General features: G+C 44.0%; 3 protein-coding genes across 4 annotated transcripts; all 3 read left to right on the top strand.

Moving 5' to 3' along the window:
* On the top strand, positions 4,796 to 9,663 carry LOC8058579 (two-component response regulator-like APRR9). 2 transcript variants are annotated; one of them, XM_002448981.2, is made up of 8 exons: positions 4,796 to 5,074; positions 5,218 to 5,379; positions 6,462 to 6,592; positions 6,903 to 7,016; positions 7,343 to 7,508; positions 7,601 to 7,985; positions 8,229 to 9,009; positions 9,100 to 9,663. In XM_002448981.2, exons 1-8 carry the CDS (start codon positions 4,834 to 4,836, stop codon positions 9,211 to 9,213), a joined length of 2,094 nt encoding a protein of 697 aa, XP_002449026.1. In that variant the 5' UTR covers positions 4,796 to 4,833; the 3' UTR covers positions 9,214 to 9,663. The 2 variants fall into 2 exon arrangements, with proteins under 2 accessions (XP_002449026.1, XP_021316944.1); XM_021461269.1 differs by lacking the exons at positions 4,796 to 5,074; positions 5,218 to 5,379 and adding an exon at positions 5,534 to 5,552 and having other exon boundaries at positions 9,100 to 9,612.
* LOC8070655 (proline-rich receptor-like protein kinase PERK9) lies at positions 9,814 to 11,333 on the top strand. Its single transcript, XM_002448982.2, has one exon. It carries the CDS (start codon positions 10,358 to 10,360, stop codon positions 11,051 to 11,053), a length of 696 nt encoding a protein of 231 aa, XP_002449027.1. The 5' UTR covers positions 9,814 to 10,357; the 3' UTR covers positions 11,054 to 11,333.
* On the top strand, positions 13,429 to 15,073 carry LOC8070656 (apoptosis-inducing factor 2). The gene is made up of 2 exons (XM_002448983.2): positions 13,429 to 13,684; positions 13,847 to 15,073. Exons 1-2 carry the CDS (start codon positions 13,578 to 13,580, stop codon positions 14,850 to 14,852), a joined length of 1,113 nt encoding a protein of 370 aa, XP_002449028.1. The 5' UTR covers positions 13,429 to 13,577; the 3' UTR covers positions 14,853 to 15,073.

The following is a 19,046-nucleotide window of genomic DNA, read 5'->3' on the forward strand; positions in this document are numbered from 1 at the left end:
TCAAGGGAAAAAAACGTGTTCGGACGGAGACATGCCAACAAGGATCGAACGGGAGCCGGGAAAAAAAGAGCGAAAAGTATATGCGTTGTCCCTGATCTTAACGTACGTGTGTGTGTGTCGTGTCCATATGCATGTTTGGGTCCATCAGATCACAACCGGGACACTTGTTTTAGCAATTTGGCGCGCAAAAAAGTTTAGAGCCTTTAATATTGTTCACTGATTTATTATAAGAAAAAAACACTAAAGACTCGACACATAAGCTCTAGCGAGTAGGACCTTAGTTTTAGTTTACCCTACACGACGTCGCACGAGTTTTGTGCAATTAGACACAAATTCCCGTAAAAGTTACTGTTCAAATGGTAAGTAAATTTTTGAAAATTAATCACTCCTTTATAGTGTTTGTTGCGATCGAGCTCGATCGAGCACCCAGCTGCAGCGACAGAGACGGCTCCTGGGTCGCGATATATATATCACATATACTGTATGGGTTGGGCGAACAACAGCCACACATATTTTAATAAAAATATATAGTGTTTGTTCCATTCTTCTAGTGTGATTAGTTGCAATGGCGGCGATATAATATAATCAAAGCTCCTTAAACTAGCATTTTTTTTGTAGGCCTATGTCTGTGTCAACGAGACGAGCTCAGGGATGATGCGTCAGGGATATCCTGCATGTTCATCCAAGGATTTTCTTTTGATATTGCGCTGTCCTTCCTTCCTTCCTTCTACTCAACTCTGAGCTCTTGGTAGACATCAAACTCCTTCAGTGGAATAAGCTGGACCGTTATATAGTAGCTCACGTGGCCAGTGCGGGGGGTCACTAGAAGCACAAGTTGTAGATCAGCTGAGATATGTTTGATCGATACACACTAATGCTAAAATAATACTTATTCACTCACTCTATCCTCGAACAGAAGGTATATATCCAAACAAATTTAAAATATATTATGTGATGAAACAAATACTAGTGCATGTACCCTCTCTGATTACCATATTTGGATTGGCGGGTATACATATTAGTGATAAGCATGCATGTGAATGTTGTCTTTTTGAGGATTTGTACATAGAATCCCTTACAGTTTAGGGGAAAAAAATCATATGTTCAAATGAATGGAGGGAGCAAGTAAAAGTAGGTATATATACGTCTAATGGCGCCAGGAAAGTAGAGAGAGAGAGAGAGAGGGAGAGAGAAATAATTAAGTTAGTATTGGTTTCTATGGTATATGCAAAGCATGGTGCTAAATTTGGCATGTACTAAGTCCGAACTAAATTATAAAATATTTTGGTCTTTTTAGATCCGTTACTTTTGCTATGCACTTAGATAATATACTGTTTCTAGATATATAGTAAAAGCAATGTATCTAAAAAGCCACAATATAATTTGGAATAGAGGGAGTATAACATTAATAAATTTAAGGTATGCTATTGGCAGTGCTGCTAAGACTATTTTTGTATGGATTAAAAAACAACTATGGTTTACAAAAAAATATCTTGAATTGTCATAGCATTTACAAAAGGTGCTGAGTGATAATGTGTGTACAACAACAACCCTATCTAGTGAGCTTCTCAAGTGAAACCTTATCAAACACTAACTTTTAAAACAGTTTTTATGGGGAGGAGTCGTTGTTATATTAATCTAAATATAATAAAGGTAGAGCTGATTGACAAAAAAATCAAACAAAGCCTAAGACACAAGCAATGCTAAATAACTACATTTAGCATCCAAATAGAAGGGCAATAGATGTACATGCTCTAACCGATATTAGATCGCAGTAGGTTTTTTAAAACGAGAAGCCAACAACCACTGCTTTACTATTTAGTAAGCCAATTGTCTAAATAAAATAGTTAAATGACAACCTAACTTTGCTAAGCTAAGGCTTTCTTTGATTAGGCTTCACAAGGAGTTTCACCTCTGCTTTTTAGGCGCAACCCTACCAAACACTAGCTTATAAAATGACTCTACAATAGATGCTACAAAAGGAGAATGAAAATATGTTTTCTTACTAGCGAGGTAAAATTATATAAACATAATTTCTGACTTTCTAGGTAAAACCATTTGCAAAGAAGCCATATCAAAGAGAACAGTATGTATGCGTGGACATATGTCTTGCATGTCCAATTGTTCATCTAGGTTGCGTGTTCAATGTTGTATTTGTCTTATTTATTTATTCGAACTTACTTTACCCAGATTTTAAACTCCTGCCATTTCCTACAGTATCTAAATCACTATTCACACTCTTAATTTAATATATACAATTTTTAATTATATTAATAAATAGTATATTGATGATAGGCTAAGCATCTTTGTGTTTTATCGGCTACGTGTACATGCCCATAATAACATGAGCCGTACGGCTCCCACAGTGGGGGCGATAGGATTAGGATCCGAAGTCGTGTGGGCCGGATGCACTACCACCACATACAAATTCTAAATTAGTTATTATTCCTTCAACTTTGGTTAGTTGGCCACGACAACCTTAGCAACCACTACTTTGTAACTAATACTTTTTTGTTTCAAATTGTGAGAACAGTTTAGATTTTCATGAAATATATATTTTTTTATACACAACCAATATGCGGACATGCGGTAGTTATTTAAAAAAAAACAAAATGATGTGCAATTTAGAATCGGGAGAACAGTACATGCGCATGTGTACATACCCTCTGGTCCTATGTGTAACCTTACTCTAACTCTGTGCTTTTAGTAGGGATGAAAACGGATCGGATACGGACGGTTATCACTGATATCATATTTGTTTTTATATTTTTGGTCGGATTCAGATTCGAATACGGATAATGTCAACCTGTCGGATAAGATATGATTGGATGTCGACATCACAAATATACGATTTAAGTATTCGGATACGGATACGGTATCGGATGTTGAATATTCGGACTCGCATACGGATAGATCTGAACCCCTTTAAACGAATTCGGTCTCGAATATGGTCGGAAAATATCCGTACCGTTTTCATCCCTAACTTTTAGTGGTAAACGATGTTCCCATTGACAGCAAGACACTTGTGGTGACTTCGTCAATCTCGAGATGTATCAGCACAGTCTTTTAAAGGTGATCATAGGGTGGGATTTGTGTACATGTGTTCACAGGGATAGAGGTGAGTGTGCGTACTGTTGAGCGTTGGCGTCTATATTTGTGTAATTCAAAAAATATATATTATAATCTCCTATTTTAAATTAAAAGATGTTTTGGATGTTTTGACTATTCTAGTTGTATATGTTTAGATTTACACTGTATCTAGATATATAGTAAAGGAAATGTATAAATTATGTCTAGGAACGGATTGAGCACATAACAAATGCCTATTACATCTATTTATATACAAAGTTACAAACAAGTATAAATTATGATCTCAACATCTACACTTGGGCTATTCTTATTTTAATAAAGAAAAAACATGCGCAAGAGTACAATCACACAATTCAGAAAAAAAAAACTATAGATTTTAGAGATTTTGATCAATAATTAGTATTTTTTTTTGCATCAGTTCAAGGTGCCTCTAAGGGCATGTTTGGTACACTTATAAAATTGTTTTTTGCCAAATACTTATTTCTAAAATAGCTTCATAGGTGAAGCTATTTTTCTTTTTCTCTCACAAAGACATGAGGTAGGATGAAACTAAAAAAAGTAGCTTATTGCAGCTCTCTCGCTCATTTCTCTCTCTCTTATCTATGGCCTTGTTTAGTTCCAAAAAAATTTGCAAAACAGGCACTGTAGCACTTTCGTTTGTATTTGACAAATATTGTCTAATCATGGACTAACTAGGTTCAAAAGATTCGTCTCGTCAATTCCGACCAAACTATGCAATTAGTTTTTATTTTCGTCTATATTTAATACTCCATGCATGCGTCTAAAGATTCGATGTGATGGAGAATCTGAAAAATTTTGCAAAATTTTTTGGGAACTAAACAAGGCCTATATATGAAATAGTTGGTGTAGCTATTTTATCAAACACTTTATTCAAACACAGCTCGACTTCACTCGCAAAATTACTTATGAAGCTATTTTCTAAAAAAGAAATAGCTTTGCTTCGTGTTTTTTATTTATTAATATGTTTGTTATAAATAAACCACTGCAATGCACAAAAAGAAGTCGGCAGGACCTGGCCGAGTCTGCTGTGGGCCCACACCCACTTTTTTCGCTCGACGGTGGCAAGCCATAGACCAGCTAAATTTTCAAATTGTTAGTCACATCAAATCTTACAATATATGTACCAAGTAAATATAAATAAAAAAATAACTAATTGTATGATTTATTTATAATTTATAAGATAATTTTTTTGAGCCTAGTTAATTTATGTTTGAACAATATTCGTTAAATTACGGGATATATTTTGCAAAACTTTTTTAACAAAACAAGGCCCAACTCGCCCGAAACGAGAGGCCACGAGCGGCCGCCAAATATCCGTCTGCGAGGTGGAGACGCATCAGAAAACGAGAGAAAAATCGGGCACTCGAAATATCCTCTGCCGCGAGTTAAATTTCAACAGCGCGGGCAAAGGGAAGGGAAAGGAGAGGAAAATATCTGGGTGCTGCTGCTGTTGTTTGGGGGAGGGGAGGGGAGGGGAGGCCAGGCCAGGCCACCCCACCCCACGCGACGTCTCCCCGTCCTCCGGCTTTCGTTTCGTCCACGACCATCATCTCCCGGCTCGGCCCGATCCCCGCCCCGTCGCCGCTGACGTGGCGCCCACCGCGCGGAAAAAATATTCCAGATATTTTCCCCACCGCTCGCTCCCTTCCCTCCCCCCCCTCTTCCCTCTCCTCTCCTGGCGGCCTTTCCCAGACGACTCCTGCTCTGCTCCGCAGCAATCAAATGTCTCCCGACGCCGACGCCACCGCCGGAGCCGGAGGCGGCGACGGCGGCGGAGGAGAGGCGGGCGGCGGCGCCGGCGCCGGCGCGTCGTCGTCTCCGGCGTCCGCGGCGGCGAACGGGCGGGCGCTGGTGCGGTGGGACCAGATCCTGCCGCGCCGCTCGCTGCGGGTGCTCCTCGTCGAGCACGACGACTCCACGCGCCAGGTCGTCACCGCGCTGCTCCGCAAGTGCGGCTACCGCGGTGAGTCATTCGCCTCCTCCTCCTCCTCCTCTCCTCCCTGCTTCTTCCCCACCCCGCCGGTCGTTAATCCCCACGGGAAATTCTCCCTTGTCCTAACTCCTCTCTCCCTCCCTCTCTCTCTTCCTTTGGGAGACGGACGGCAGTGGCGGCGGTCGCGGACGGGATGAAGGCGTGGGAGGTGATGCGGGGCCGCGCATACGCCTTCGACCTCGTCCTCACCGAGGTCGCCATGCCCTCGCTCTCCGGCATCCAGCTGCTCTCCAGGATCGTCGCCGCCGACGAGTGCAAGAACATCCCCGTCATCAGTAAGCCTCCCCCCACTCGCTATTCGATCCAAGTCAAATGTTTCGTGTCTGCTCACGTGCCTCGATTTCTTCTCTTCTTCTGGATCAAATCGACCCTCCCTGGGAATGGATTAGGGCTCCACTAGTAGCCAAGCGGTAACTTCGAGCAAGGGACTGGTGGTGCCGGATATACTGTATAATTTTATGCTCACTGCTCAGCTCTGCCTGGATTTTTTTATATTATATTATGCTCTGCACATGCTTGTTACTCAAACCGGGATGCTTGCATCATGCTCGTGTCGTATGAGCAGCTTTAAGGTTACTGTGTCATCATTGTTAGACTAGATTCCCCTCTGTGATGTTCCCCCTTGTGCTGTAAGCCAAGTGTTGCGTAGATAGATGGATTAAAATGGCATTAGAGTGCTTGGGATATGGGAGTGGAAGTAGTTTGTTCTCAGAGTTTCTGTGGTCACTGCTGTTCTGAATTTGAAGTTTGTGATTGCAGGCGAATTACCGGTTTTCATGATTTTTGAATGGTACATATATACACTTTTTTGAGAGTCTATCTATAATGAATCACATATCTTGACTGGGAAATTATCCTGCTTCATCGGATGCTTGACAATTTCAATTTACATGTCCAGAGACTCAGCTTAAAAAAAAAAACAAAAGGAGGTGGCAGTAGTCCTGGAGATCAAATTAGAAAATATTGATTGCAGTGTTCTGGTTCATAGCCATAGCGTTACTTCAAGTACTTATTTTAATGCTGCTAGATCTATGCTAAATATAGAGGATGCTTACATTGAATGTGCAAAAAGACAAGAAAGACTTTGCTAAATATGAACAGCACTTGTGACGAGGAACAGAAGATGAGCTGCGCAACATGTGATTGATGTGTTTATGTGAATTCAACCGTTATTGTAGCTCTATTTTCCTAATCAACTAATGTTTTCACAACCACTTATCAGCCTAGTATAACGATGTGCTTATATCTGGAGCAATGTAATACGTGCATCACAAGCAGCCTTGATTTAAAAGAATTGTTGAATCTAATATTTATTTGTTATGGGTTTCATCGGTTTTGCACTGGTTGCCTATGGCAGTGATGTCGTCCCAAGATTCTATTGGCACGGTGCTCAAGTGCATGCAGAAAGGTGCGGTGGACTTCCTTGTGAAACCGGTGAGAAAGAACGAGCTGCGTAACTTATGGCAACATGTATGGAGGCGCCATGCAGTAAGTTCTTTTTTCTGTAGTTCTTTAAGAACATACTTCCTTTTGCCATGGCATAGTGGCGCATGCTGCAAAATGTAGCCTTATCCAAATGCTTTGTTTGATTTTATTCGTCAGCTTATCTAGATTTATTTTGGCTGCCTTTTTCTTGAAACTTTATGGACTACTAGTATATAGACATGGTTTTTTGAGATCCTTGGTGAAAAACTGGAAAATGGTCTTGTAGCCACTTTAGCTTTTATCATCTCTCTGTTATGTACTGTCAATTTATAGTTTTTCTTTGGGATACTTAGGCATTAAGAATTGAATGCAGATGAATTGCCAGACAAATGGATCAGAAAATAATGCAGCCAGCAATCATATAAGTGCAAATGTTGCTAATGGGTCAAAGACAGGAGAAAACAGCGATGAGGAAAGTGATGCACAAGTAAGTATTTAACCTTGCTTACACCTTATCTGTTCAACTGGCATTAATGTATGTGTTCAGTTGCATATTTGCATTCCTGCTTAGCTTGACAACGCCAGTTTAATAGAAAGTAATAAAGTTTGACAAATGACAATATAACATTTGGAGACATGTCCTTTTCTATGATGGTTTTTGTGTTGACTTTACATAGTGATGTAACTGGCACTATTTAATGGAATCAATTAGAGTTCATCATTTCATCCTTTATGCGGTTCTGATATATCCTTGACATTCATATTGGATTTCCTTGCCATGTTACATTATGGAGACTGTTTTGTCTTGATCAGAGCTTTGGTAGCAAGAGGGAGACCGAAATTCAGAGTGTTGAGAAGTTACCAGACATTCGTAGAGATGAAGATGAAGTGGCTGGCTCATCCAAAAAAACTGAATCACAAAATAAGTCTTATGATGTCAGAGTAAACACAAAAGTGGATGCGTCAAAAGATAGCGATGGTAAGGAATTCAGACCTGGTTACATAGTTTTATGTTAACTTGCGCCACTCTAGTGCACATGTAATAGTAATTTGTCATTTCATCGCATGCAGGTGCTCCAAGTGGAAGTGAGAAGAATGTACACTCCAAATGCCTTAATGGTATTACTTCTGCAAAAGTGGCTGAGCAAATTATGGATAATGCCTTGAGGATCACGGATGCAAGTTCACGTCGTCCAAGCAATCTTGGCAAAGATTTGGCTATGACTGAGCCAGAAGCTGACAGAAAATGCCAATCTTCAGTCATGGAAAATAATGCTGTCACAGAAAATAACCTTGGTGTAAAGTCAAAGGGTGCTGCAATATGTCCTGCTGATTCTTGCCCCTCCCAGTTTCTGGAGACCAACTTGGGAAAGCAACACCATCTTAATGGTTACAAAAACCAAGAATTCAGGGAAAAAGATATCTTTAATCACTCGAATTCCTCTGCCTTTTCAAGGTACTTTGTGCTGATGTGTTTCAAACTTTAGTCTAAAATTCTGATTGCCTATCTAGTTCTTGAATTTGGCTGGAAATTATCTGTTAATGCATGCCTTTTTGTCCATGCCCATTTGTTTCTTTGAGGTTACATGTTTTAGTACTTCTATAGACCCATAAGTTGATGATGTTAGTAACTGTTCAAATGTGTTCCATAACTCTGATAAGCTTTATTATACTTGTCCATCGCTTCATCATGACACAGATATGGCAATAAAAGGATAGAACCATCAGGGGAAATACAATTTTTTCCTTCTCTCTGCATCACTGGGCAAGAGCATGTTCATGGCAAGGACCCAGTTTTCCAACCCAATGGGGTGTTGCTGCCTCCCAATGAACATAATACAGGTGAGAGTACAAGGCAAACTCGAATTACTTTGGACAGTAGCCCGGAGGGTGCTGCCATCATGTGTTCCAGTAGTGCTAGGGAAGATGCTGGTGTAAGTAGTTCTTCCCATAGAAAGGACAGCATGAGCCATCCGTCATATGGGTTTATTCCTGTTCCAATTCCTGTCGGTCCTGGGATGCCCTACCATTATGGTGCAATTCTGCAGCCAGTATACTACCCACAGGGTCCTCTTATGCACTGTGATTCAGCTGGAATCAACAAGGCAGCAATCCAGCATGGCTCTGGTCAATCTAATTACCATGAAGCTCCTGGTAAACCATCTCAGGATGATGAGCACAAACAGTCAGAGGAAAACCACCAGTTGCATCATTCAAGACAAATTCTTCGGGAATCAGGAGAACCAATTGAGATGGCGAGAGCTCACATGGATCGCGCTAACCAGAGTGCAAGTTGCAGCCAAGATATCTGCAAAGGAAGTGGATGCACGGGTAGTGGTGAAGCCGATATCAATGCAAATACAATGGTTGCCCTTGAGAGTGGCAACGAAAGTGGCATCCAAAATGGTGATAGGTCTCGCCGTGAAGCCGCGTTGATGAAGTTCCGCATGAAAAGGAAAGATAGATGCTTCGAGAAAAAGGTATTTCATCTGATAACCCTTTTAGTCATTGAATGGCCATTGAATGATTTCTTTATTTAACTCTACCTTTCGTTTTTTATTTCTACACAGGTTAGGTATCATAGCAGGAAGAAGCTTGCAGAGCAAAGGCCAAGAGTTAAGGGACAATTTGTAAGCCAAAAGCAGAAATCTGCTACAACAACAGAAGCAGAAACTGACTTGTGACCGGCGTTAATTTGTAACTGTAATTTTGATTCTTGCTTGCCCACCAGGTGTGGGCAATTGGACTGATAATACTGAAGGCTGGCAACAGTTTTTCCCTTACATGGTTAGCCTTTCTGTACAATGGTGAACTCTTTAGTCTTTATGTCTAGTGTTTGTTGGCATTCAAGCCTTATTTTGTAAAGTACATCAAATTGACGACAAATGTTCAGAGTGAAAGGGGGGTGTGGGGGATTAGGAAAACGGTGCAACCACCAGATTTCCTCTATGTACTTAGATGTTTGTGGAGTGAGAAAGCAGAGCCTGTACAGCTTATTCACCCATTTTGTTGCCATTAAAATAGTAGTAACTTGTAACTACTAACTACTGCTATGACAACAACAGACACTGTTGTAGAACTTAGAACAGCCTTACAGTCAGCTGGTCTTTCCCATTGGGACCATGACATTTTCATTTAGTGCTTAATCCTGTGAGTAATCCCCTCGATAAGACGCCCTCCTGTATGCAGGACAGTCAAGATTTGTTTGATCCAATCCAAGCATCCAGCATTTGGCTTGCCTGTAATGTAAACTGAAACAGGAAGCAGCATGATGCACACACCATGTCTCTGTCAACTATACTAGTATACACAGCAGCAATGCAGCATATATCCTTTGCCTGTCTTGTACTCTGGAAAGCACCAACGAATCATCATTCACTGGAAATCTTTTGACCTATATATTATTTCCTTATTACACTTTCTGTGGCCTATCATTTGTGCACATGAAGTGTAAGCGCCTAAGCCGCGGATTTGTTGGGATTAATCTGTTGTGTTGTGCCGTAAGAGGAATCGGCAATTCCTTGTCCTTGCTGCCAATTTCAAGAGCATCTACCTTTACAGCCAGCATTTCTCATCTCACTCAGCCCACGTAATATTCCGTTGGAGCTTGCTCCTCAAGTTTGGCACATTTCTTTGCCGCCAGCCTCCGGGCTCCATCCATCTTATAAACCCAGACCCAGAGGTCCACCAGCTAGCTCCCGCGGGAATCTCACCTGTGAAAGCGAGCACACGCAACGCAGCCGCAAGCAAGCGCATCCATCAGTGTCCTCTCCTGCGTTTCTGTCTGGCCATCGAGCTGACTAGCTAGGCGGCGGCAAGCCGGCAATAATGGAGGGAAGAAGGGCGGCCGTGCCGTCGTCGGTGGCGGCGGCGGTGGTGTCGCTGCTGCTGGCGGTGGTGGTGTCCTCGTGCTGTTTCTCGGTCGTCGTCGTCGCTGGTGACGAGGGCGAGCCGGCGGTGGGGAGCCCGGACACGAACCAGCTGTGCGTGAGCAAGTGCGGGACGTGCCCGACCATCTGCACGGCGTCGCCGCCGACCATCCTGCCGATGACCGCGCCCCCGCCGCCGGCCCTGGCGCTGCTGCCGCTGTCCGCGCCCCCGCCGCCGTACCTCGAGCTGGTGCTTCCGCCGCCGCCGCCGGGGGACGTGAACGACCTCCTGCCTCCAGTCATGCCACTCACGAGCCCGCCGGCGCCGGAGTCGTCCCCGTGCTCGACCCCACCTTCGTCGTCGTCGTCGTCGGAGCCTCCGCCGTCGTCACCACCACCACCCTCGCCCTCGCCACCGCCACCGAAGAGCAGCAGCGGAGACGGTGGCAGCGGCTCGTCGTCCTCGTCCTCGTCTTCCCCGTCGGCGCCTTCTTCGCACTTCTCGTCGCCGCCGTCCCCGCCGTCGTCGTCCAACCCTTACTACTACCTGTACCTCTCCGGCGGCGCCAAGGCCCGCGGCGGCGGCGCGTCCAGCGCTTTCGCGGTGCTCGTCCTCGCCGCGTTCCTGCCCATCGTCGTCGTCCTTTTCAAGTGACGCACCCTCTGTCGCCATGCATTTCAGTCGGCTGTCCAGACCGGCCGGCCGCCGGCGTTAAGACTAGAACATGCATTACGTAGTTACGTACGTGCTTCGTTTTGGCATCCGATTCGATGATGATCTGTCGCCTTTTCCAGTGCCTGCAGATGATGGATCCATGCAGATAATAGCTGTGTTTACAATTTCTTGATTGTATTAACTAACGTTCCTGTACGTACGCACCTTAATGATTTTGTAAAGTGAAAATTCTAATGATGGTCTAGTGTGTTCTGCTGCCTTTGGCTTTGGCTTCGACGTTGCATGCTGATGTGGGAAACTATATATTGCTATCATTTTCTTGGTTGTCTCACCAGATACAAAAGTGTATGTCTTACACACTTAAATTAAGGTTGCACGTACTATATATACATTTCTCCACGCAATCACCCTGCTCTCCTCCTTTTGTCTCCTGGCAGCGGATGCGGATCCATGGCCTATGTGTGTCATCACCATATTAACCATCTTTATGGAGCAAATTTTGAGTCGTCCCTACCATGACGGTGCTTTGCTGCCCTACCAACCTCCGAACGTTGCTGTTGGCAAGCCAACATCCTTGGCTCTAACTATAGGACGTCTTCAATGGTAAATTTGCAAATAACTAGCTATGTGAGATCGACTTAGAAATAATAATAAAAAAGAACATTGTTGTGGAGAGCTATGTAAGCTGTGAGAGAATTGTTTCTAGCCATATTGAAGTGTCATGCTAAACTAGCTATTTGAGAGTCGCTAAATTTCTCTCCTTGATAGCTAATATAATTTCTCATAGACTAACTATTTGGCAACCACTAGGGACGTCTTAAGGGTCTGTTTGGAACGCGGAATCGTGTAGCCATAGGAAAATACAGAAACAGAACATGCTTCTCATGTTCGAAACAATCCCTAAGCATGGGACACATGGGGGGAAGTGGGATTGGACCCCAACGGAGAACCCTTCACCGGAACCCCGAGAGCTCATTCCTTCCCACTGTGCAACCATGATAGTTTTCTATATGTTGGCACTGTTGATAAAGCCAAAAAATTAAGGTTGCATTAATTGAATATACTAGGTGAATTTTCCACACGTTGCTACATGATTTTTTTAAAATAAATCATTATATATATAACATTACTAATGGTATTCAATATATTATATATGTATACAAATATATGAATTTGACCTGCATGTATTCTATTTTATTAGATCTAGTAAAAAACTACTAAGCTAATAGAAAAAACTAATATTTGGTTACATTATAGAGGAATTGGTGATGAAATAAATAGTACATGTACATGACTTGTATGTTAATAGATTAAAGATTTAAAGTATTACACATGATATAGATGACATGGTCATTTTTTGTAATTAATATGGATGCCATAGACTCAGTGGGCAATGATGTGAACACCTTGCATGAAGAGATAGAACATTTAGTGGGTTGCTTAGTGGAAATGATGTGAATACCTTATATGAAGAGAGAATTCATCTAGTAGGATTTAATTTTATAAAAATATATGATACGTGTCCAAATCACCGTGTACTCTCCAACGGAGGTGGAGCCAGAAATGCCTTATTATGGGTGCCAAGCTGCCAACATACAATTTCTGTAAACATTTAATCGAATTTAAAATTTCAGTGGAAGTTATATTAACTTAGGGGGGTTAATTAACCCCACTTGGCTCCCGCTCTCCAGTCAATACTAGCTTTTATGGAACTCGAATTCAATGTATACAAACGTGGTTCCCTCAAAAATATATACAAACGTGCATGCGTCATGCATGATTTGCATCAAAATGTCAGTATAGTCTCATCTCATTGGTGTAAATTATTTGGGAGGTTCTATTCATCATATGCCTAAATTTTGGCTTTCATTTAGGCAATTTTTTTCTAACACATGATCAAGATATGACATCCACGACAAACTTACATGTACAAGAAATTGAATGTACATCAGCCTAGTTGATGAAAACGTGTGTAACACTTCAATATGGCCACTTTAACCTGCTCTCGGATAGTCGGAATTGAACGTTGTGTTCTATGGTCATGGCGAGTTGGCGACCAACTTCTCAACCTAGTTGAAAAGGATAAAATATAATTGACAAGCTTAGCAAGTTCACTTTTCTGGCCAGCAGCAATTAGCATTTAGCAGTCCTATTTTTGGGAAGCTCGATTTAGCAATTTCCTGGCCGATTACCTCATTGACATGCACGTGCGCCCTTCTCCTGACAATTGAGCACCAGAAGAAGAAGAAGAAGAAGAAAAAGACCCCGAAATGCACGAAGCGAACTCACGAGCTCCCGCCAAATTAATCTCCTTCATTCATCCATCCATATATACGAACGTCGAGGCAGAAGAGGACGGAGAGCTAGCGTCGATCCATCTCGATCGATCACCGATCGATTGAGTTGTTCGTCGCATGCACTGCCGCAGGGTCCTCTTCCTCGACGCGACGAACTATATAAGCTAGGCAGGGCTTGCTCCATCTCCATCCGGCGTGTGTGCACCATGCTGCGGTCCACCGGCGACCGCGTCGTCATCGTTGGCGGCGGCATCGCCGGCGCCCTCCTCGCCAAGACCCTCCAGAACCACGCCGACGTCGTCCTCATCGACCCGTACGTGACCTCAATTTCGATCGTCCTCATCATCGACATCCACCCTTGAGATATATATATATATATATATATATATATATATATATATATATATATATATATGCAATTAATGGCCTATCGATGATGTCCATGGATCCATCATCTATCCGTTCATGCATGCAGGAAGGAGTACTTCGAGATCCCGTGGGCGAACCTGCGCGCCACGGTGGACCCGGCGGCGGTGGAGCGCACGGTGATCCCGCACTCGGACTACCTGACGCACGCCAAGGTGGTGACCGCGTTCGCCGTCGGCGTGGACGACTCCGTGGTGCTCACCTCCATCGGCCGCGCCGTCGCCTACGACTTCCTGGTGATCGCGACGGGGCGCACCTGCAACCGTCCCCAGAAGCAGTCGGAGCGGCTGGAGATGTTCCAGCGCGACAAGGAGCGGATCGACGCGGCGGCCTCCGTGCTGATCATCGGCGGCGGTCCCATCGGCGTGGAGCTGGCGGCGGAGATCGTGATGAAGAGCCCCGAGAAGCGCGTCACCGTCGTCCACGGCGCGCCGCGGCTGCTCAAGGTGATGGGCGCCAGGGCGTCGGCCAAGGCGCTGGAGTGGCTGCGGTCCAAGAACGTCACCGTGCTGCTGGACCAGACGGTGGACCTGGCGTCGGCGGCGCCGGACACCCGGGAGTTCACGACGTCGGCGGGGGAGACGGTGGAGGCGGACTGCCACTTCGTGTGCACGGGCCGGCCCGTGGCGTCCCGGTGGCTCAGCGGGACGATCCTCGGGGAGCACGTGGACGAGGAAGGACACCTCCGGGTGGACGACCACCTCCGCGTCGGCGGGCTGCGGAACGTGTTCGCCGTCGGCGACATCACGGACGTCCCGGAGGCGAAGCAGGGGCACCTCGCGCAGCGGCAGGCAATGGTGGTGTCCCGGAACCTCCGGCTGCTGGTGAAGCAGGGCGCCACCCGGGAGGAGAAGCTGCACCGGTACAAGCCGTCGCCGAGGACGTCCATGACGGTGACGCTGGGACACCGCGACGCGCTGGCGGAGCTGCCGTTCATGACGCTCATCGGGCACATCCCCGGCGCCGTCAAGCCGCGGGACCACTTCATCACCAGGACGCGCAGGATGATGGGGATCAGGAGCAAACCCTACGGCACGATGCCGCACGTCATGTGATCCGATCGATCGACGTCCTCGGTCCAGAGATCCTTCCGTACGGCGAGTGGTGCACCGATCGATGAGCACATGGAATGGAACTAGCTAGGCTCTCTGAATTTTTTGCCACGTTCTAGCTAGAATCGTTTGATCTGATCGCACGAGTATGGACACATGCATGTTGTATGTATGATACAGGTACATTACCGGAAAGTACTTTTAAATACTCCCTCTATTCGAAATTGTGAGTCATTTTAACTTAATTTACTATATAGTATAAGTCTTTACTAGTGGCAGAGAACAAAGTAAAAATTAAGATATGACAAGATCGACAACACCACAACAGAGTGTATCAAATTAAACAATCAAATTAAGGAGGTGTTTAATTTGCCATAGAATCAAATTAAATTGGAATATTCGCTAAATAAACGGAGCACATACCTGTACATACATATATATATATTCATAAATACATATTCATCACAAGTGATAGGAAGATAAGATTCCTATACTTTGTACCGCGGAGAGCACATAAAAGCTAGATCCTGTGAACAGCGGAAGAGTCACAAGCTACCATAATAGTATATAATCAGCGGAACCTATCAATATGCCTAGGAGATTCCTATACTTCGTACCTCGGAGAGGCGCCATAAACAGCGGAACCTCTGTCAATATACCTCAACCTACTTCAGCTATAAAGTTCAAACATCTAACCCATTTGCATTGATAAGTGCATACTATATAATAGCTAAGAGTCTATTTGAGATACTCCACTATTGAAAAAATGAATTTGAATCTAAAATTCATCATGAAGTAGCTCCACTAGTGAATCTGTCAAGGAACTATCTGGCTACACAGCAACTCCAGGGCATTTTCGATCAAATATTCAGAATTGCTCTTATCTATAGTCTTTCTCTCTATCTCACTGACATCTGGACCCATGCATCAGTAGTGAAAAAAAGCCACGACCTTTTCTTTGCAGAAGAAAAATTGTATTGGGTGTGCAGGAACGGCGCTAGCGTGTGTGGATGGGTAATTTGTGTATAATCTACTACCTCTATTCCAAATTACAAAATATTGTGGCTTTTCTACATGTATTGTTTTTATTATGCATTTAGATATACACTATATCTAGATATATAGTAAAAGAAATATATCTAGAAAAGCCAAAATATCTTATAATTTGAGACGGAGAGAGGACGTATTTTCTTCTTTTCTTTCTTTACTGAAAAATGGCAAGATGGCATCTCGTGTTTTCCAAGGAGCAGAGCAAAGCACGGCTGGGTATTGCATGCTCGATTTGCGCAACATAGTGCTTGCGCGTGTCTGCGTGGGGAGGTTGCACGGGCACTCACGCTTGGCTCGGCCATGGGCAGGACCTCGCAGTTGCCAGAGCTCGCGGCAGCGGTGCGAACCGCAGTGGTGTTCGGCTAGAGTTCAGGAAGAGCTCCAATCCGAAGCCAGTGAGGCCGATTGAGAGTCCAGGTAGGAGCACGGTGGTGTGCGGCAGTGTTGTGCCGTTCTGAGTGGGCGTGGCCCTAGCTAACGTGTCATTAGGGCGGTGAGGCATGCGAGGGCCGGGCCAGGGCCGGTGCTGAGGCATGGGGACAGGGCTCTTGTTGACATTGAATGTGATCCAAGCCAACACAATAGTAGGACCTTGGATGCCTAAAGAGGTCACACACAACCTACAATGCAGCAAGAACACAGGGACCAGTAAAATCGATGTAGAGCCCGTTCTTAGCTGAAAACGCTCTCAAACCTCTTCTGAGAAGACTCATCAGGGAGAAGTACATAGAGGATCTCCTAGGACCAGTAAATCCATCAAGGATGCCAACAAATCTCACCGAACAGCATGAGGGATTGAGAGAGAGAAGTAAAGGGGCAAAAGAGTTGATAGATTGGTTTATTGATGATTGGATACATGCAAAATCAATTGGCCATGAACCTCTCGTATTTATAGAGAAAGTGGTATTATACGAGTCGGCTAAGCCGACTTTCACAGGGCTGAGCAGGCCTCTTGCCCGTCTGGAAGGGGGGAGTCGACTTAGCAACTCTAGTTGTTGGCTAAGCCGACTGGCGCTGTTTGAGTCAGCTAAGCCGACTAGAGGTAGCTCGTCGTCTTTTCTGTGCGTTTTGTTCACTAGTTCGCCGTGTTGTTCGACCTCCAACATGTCATTTATAGTGCCTAAAATCATCTCAGAACATTTTTCGGCGTCAACATATGCCCTCTTGTTTTCAGGTGAATGATGCATAAACCTAAAAACACTTAATCAAACAAACCAAACAATGGTGATACTCACCTCATCAGCTGCTCAACTGCTAAGGGTGATGCATATATCAGATATTTTTATTCTAAGGGTGATACATGAATCGGTCACTGTTCGGAGAGCACTTAGGCTTCTTGCTAAACACTTGGAAAGTACTTTTTCAAGTACCTCCCACTGAATGCCCATGTAAGATGTTCACCATGCTATGTCTTTAGCAAATATGAATTACACCATCGTTGCCTCCTATGTTGCTATTAGATTGATTCTTGTTTCGCTTCGCCTTTCCCAATAGAGTTGTCAAAAAGTATATTGACATTGAAAGTGATCCAAGCCAACACACCATCAGGGTCTTGGATGCCCAAAGAGATTGCACACAACCTGTAACGCAGCAGCTAAAGACCAATAAGATCGATATAGAGCCCATTCTTGGCCAAAAACACTCTTGAACCTCTCTCGAAAAGACATGTTGGGGTGAAGCACATGGAGGATCACCTAGAACTAGTAAGGCCATCTAGTATGCCAAAAAATATCGCTGGGAAACTTGTTAAATAGCAATAGGGGTTGAGAGAGAAGTAAAGGGGCAAAAAGAGTTAATAGATTAGTTTTTCAATGATGGATAGATGAAAACTTAATCGGCCATGAACCTCTCATATTTATAGAGGGGGTGGTCTTATCCTAGTAGGAAATAAGTCCAAATCATAATTTCTAAGTTTCCCACATAAGAAAATTTACTTAAAACTGACCTTTAGATGAAATTGAGTCGGTTTCTAGACATGAGTCGGCTAAGCCGATTGGGGAATCGGCTAAGCCGACTTTCATGGGGCTGAGCAGGCCTCCTTACCAGCTAGAAGGGGGAGTCAGCTTAGCCGACTCTGGCGGTCGGTTAAGCCGACTAGCACTATTTGAGTCAGCTAAACTAACTAGCTAGAGGTAGCTTGCCGTGGCTCACTGTCTTTTCCGCGTGTTTTGTTCGCCATTTTGCCACATTGTTCGACCTCCAACATGTACATAATGTTTATAACTTGTTCATGGTGCCTAAAATCATCTCGGAACATTTTTGGGTGTCAACAATTCCTTGGCCATGGATGAGTGGTGGAGAGAGAGAGAGAGAGAGAGAGAGAGAGAGAGAGAGGTGCGGACGAGATATACCAAGAAGAGCGTCGAGAGAAGAAGGGAAGATGGCACAAAAGAAATAGAACGAACTGGTGTATTGTTTTACTAGTGATAGTGGTGGGTAATTTTTTTCCTAACTCCATGAATTCTATTTTGGTGGAGCACCCTTTGAGATCCACCAAATTCGTGAATCTAGCCCTTATATCCACCTTTTTGGTGAATCAAGATTTGATGGAGCTAGAGTGTTTAGGTTACTTTTTGCAAGTGAAGCTGTTTTTGGTGGATCTGAGCTGGTGGAGCTGTCCCGAACAAGCCCTAACTTGGCCTAGTGTTTAGAGAGCATAGTGTGATGATGTAGGCTTGCTCCAAATAAATCTTATTATTGTTGCTTACAAGAGTCCTTCTACTGGGTGTTCCTGAGATTTGTAGGAGAAATGTACCAAGAAGTGAAGGTAGCCCTCTCAAGATTTACTGCACTTGCAAGTCCTGTAAGGAAGAGAAATTGGGAATAAGCATGTATGCAATCCTTGGTGTGGTTTTGTTCTTTTTTGACCTAGAATTTCATTGTTGACCTCACCATAAACACTGATCTCTATCTGGAAGAAAATGTCGACTACCTGTGCTTCAATTCCTGTTTAATATACACTAGATACTTTGTTTATTGAGTTTTGCAAGAAGCCCATATGGTTGGCCTATTTTCAAAATTGTTTTTCTATGCCCTAGAACTTGTAAGTGTTAGTCTGTCAACTATTTTGGTGATATATATATTTTAGTTTCAATGCTTATTGCTCGTTCAATCAAATGACGATTGCACGAACCTATCTACTATATA

This window comes from Sorghum bicolor, chromosome 5 (genome assembly GCF_000003195.3).
Source record: "Sorghum bicolor cultivar BTx623 chromosome 5, Sorghum_bicolor_NCBIv3, whole genome shotgun sequence".
Lineage (NCBI taxonomy): Eukaryota > Viridiplantae > Streptophyta > Magnoliopsida > Poales > Poaceae > Sorghum > Sorghum bicolor.

Excerpts from the sequence above, each read along its gene's own strand:
- LOC8058579 (XM_002448981.2), top strand. The coding sequence starts at position 4,834 with ATGTCTCCCGACGCCGACGCCACCGCCGGAGCCGGAGGCGGCGACGGC. Across the intron at positions 6,593-6,902 it reads ATGTATGGAGGCGCCATGCA|ATGAATTGCCAGACAAATGG; the intron begins GTAAGTTCTTTT and ends AATTGAATGCAG. Across the intron at positions 7,017-7,342 it reads ATGAGGAAAGTGATGCACAA|AGCTTTGGTAGCAAGAGGGA; the intron begins GTAAGTATTTAA and ends TGTCTTGATCAG.
- LOC8070655 (XM_002448982.2), top strand. The coding sequence starts at position 10,358 with ATGGAGGGAAGAAGGGCGGCCGTGCCGTCGTCGGTGGCGGCGGCGGTG.
- LOC8070656 (XM_002448983.2), top strand. The coding sequence starts at position 13,578 with ATGCTGCGGTCCACCGGCGACCGCGTCGTCATCGTTGGCGGCGGCATC. Across the intron at positions 13,685-13,846 it reads GACGTCGTCCTCATCGACCC|GAAGGAGTACTTCGAGATCC; the intron begins GTACGTGACCTC and ends TCATGCATGCAG.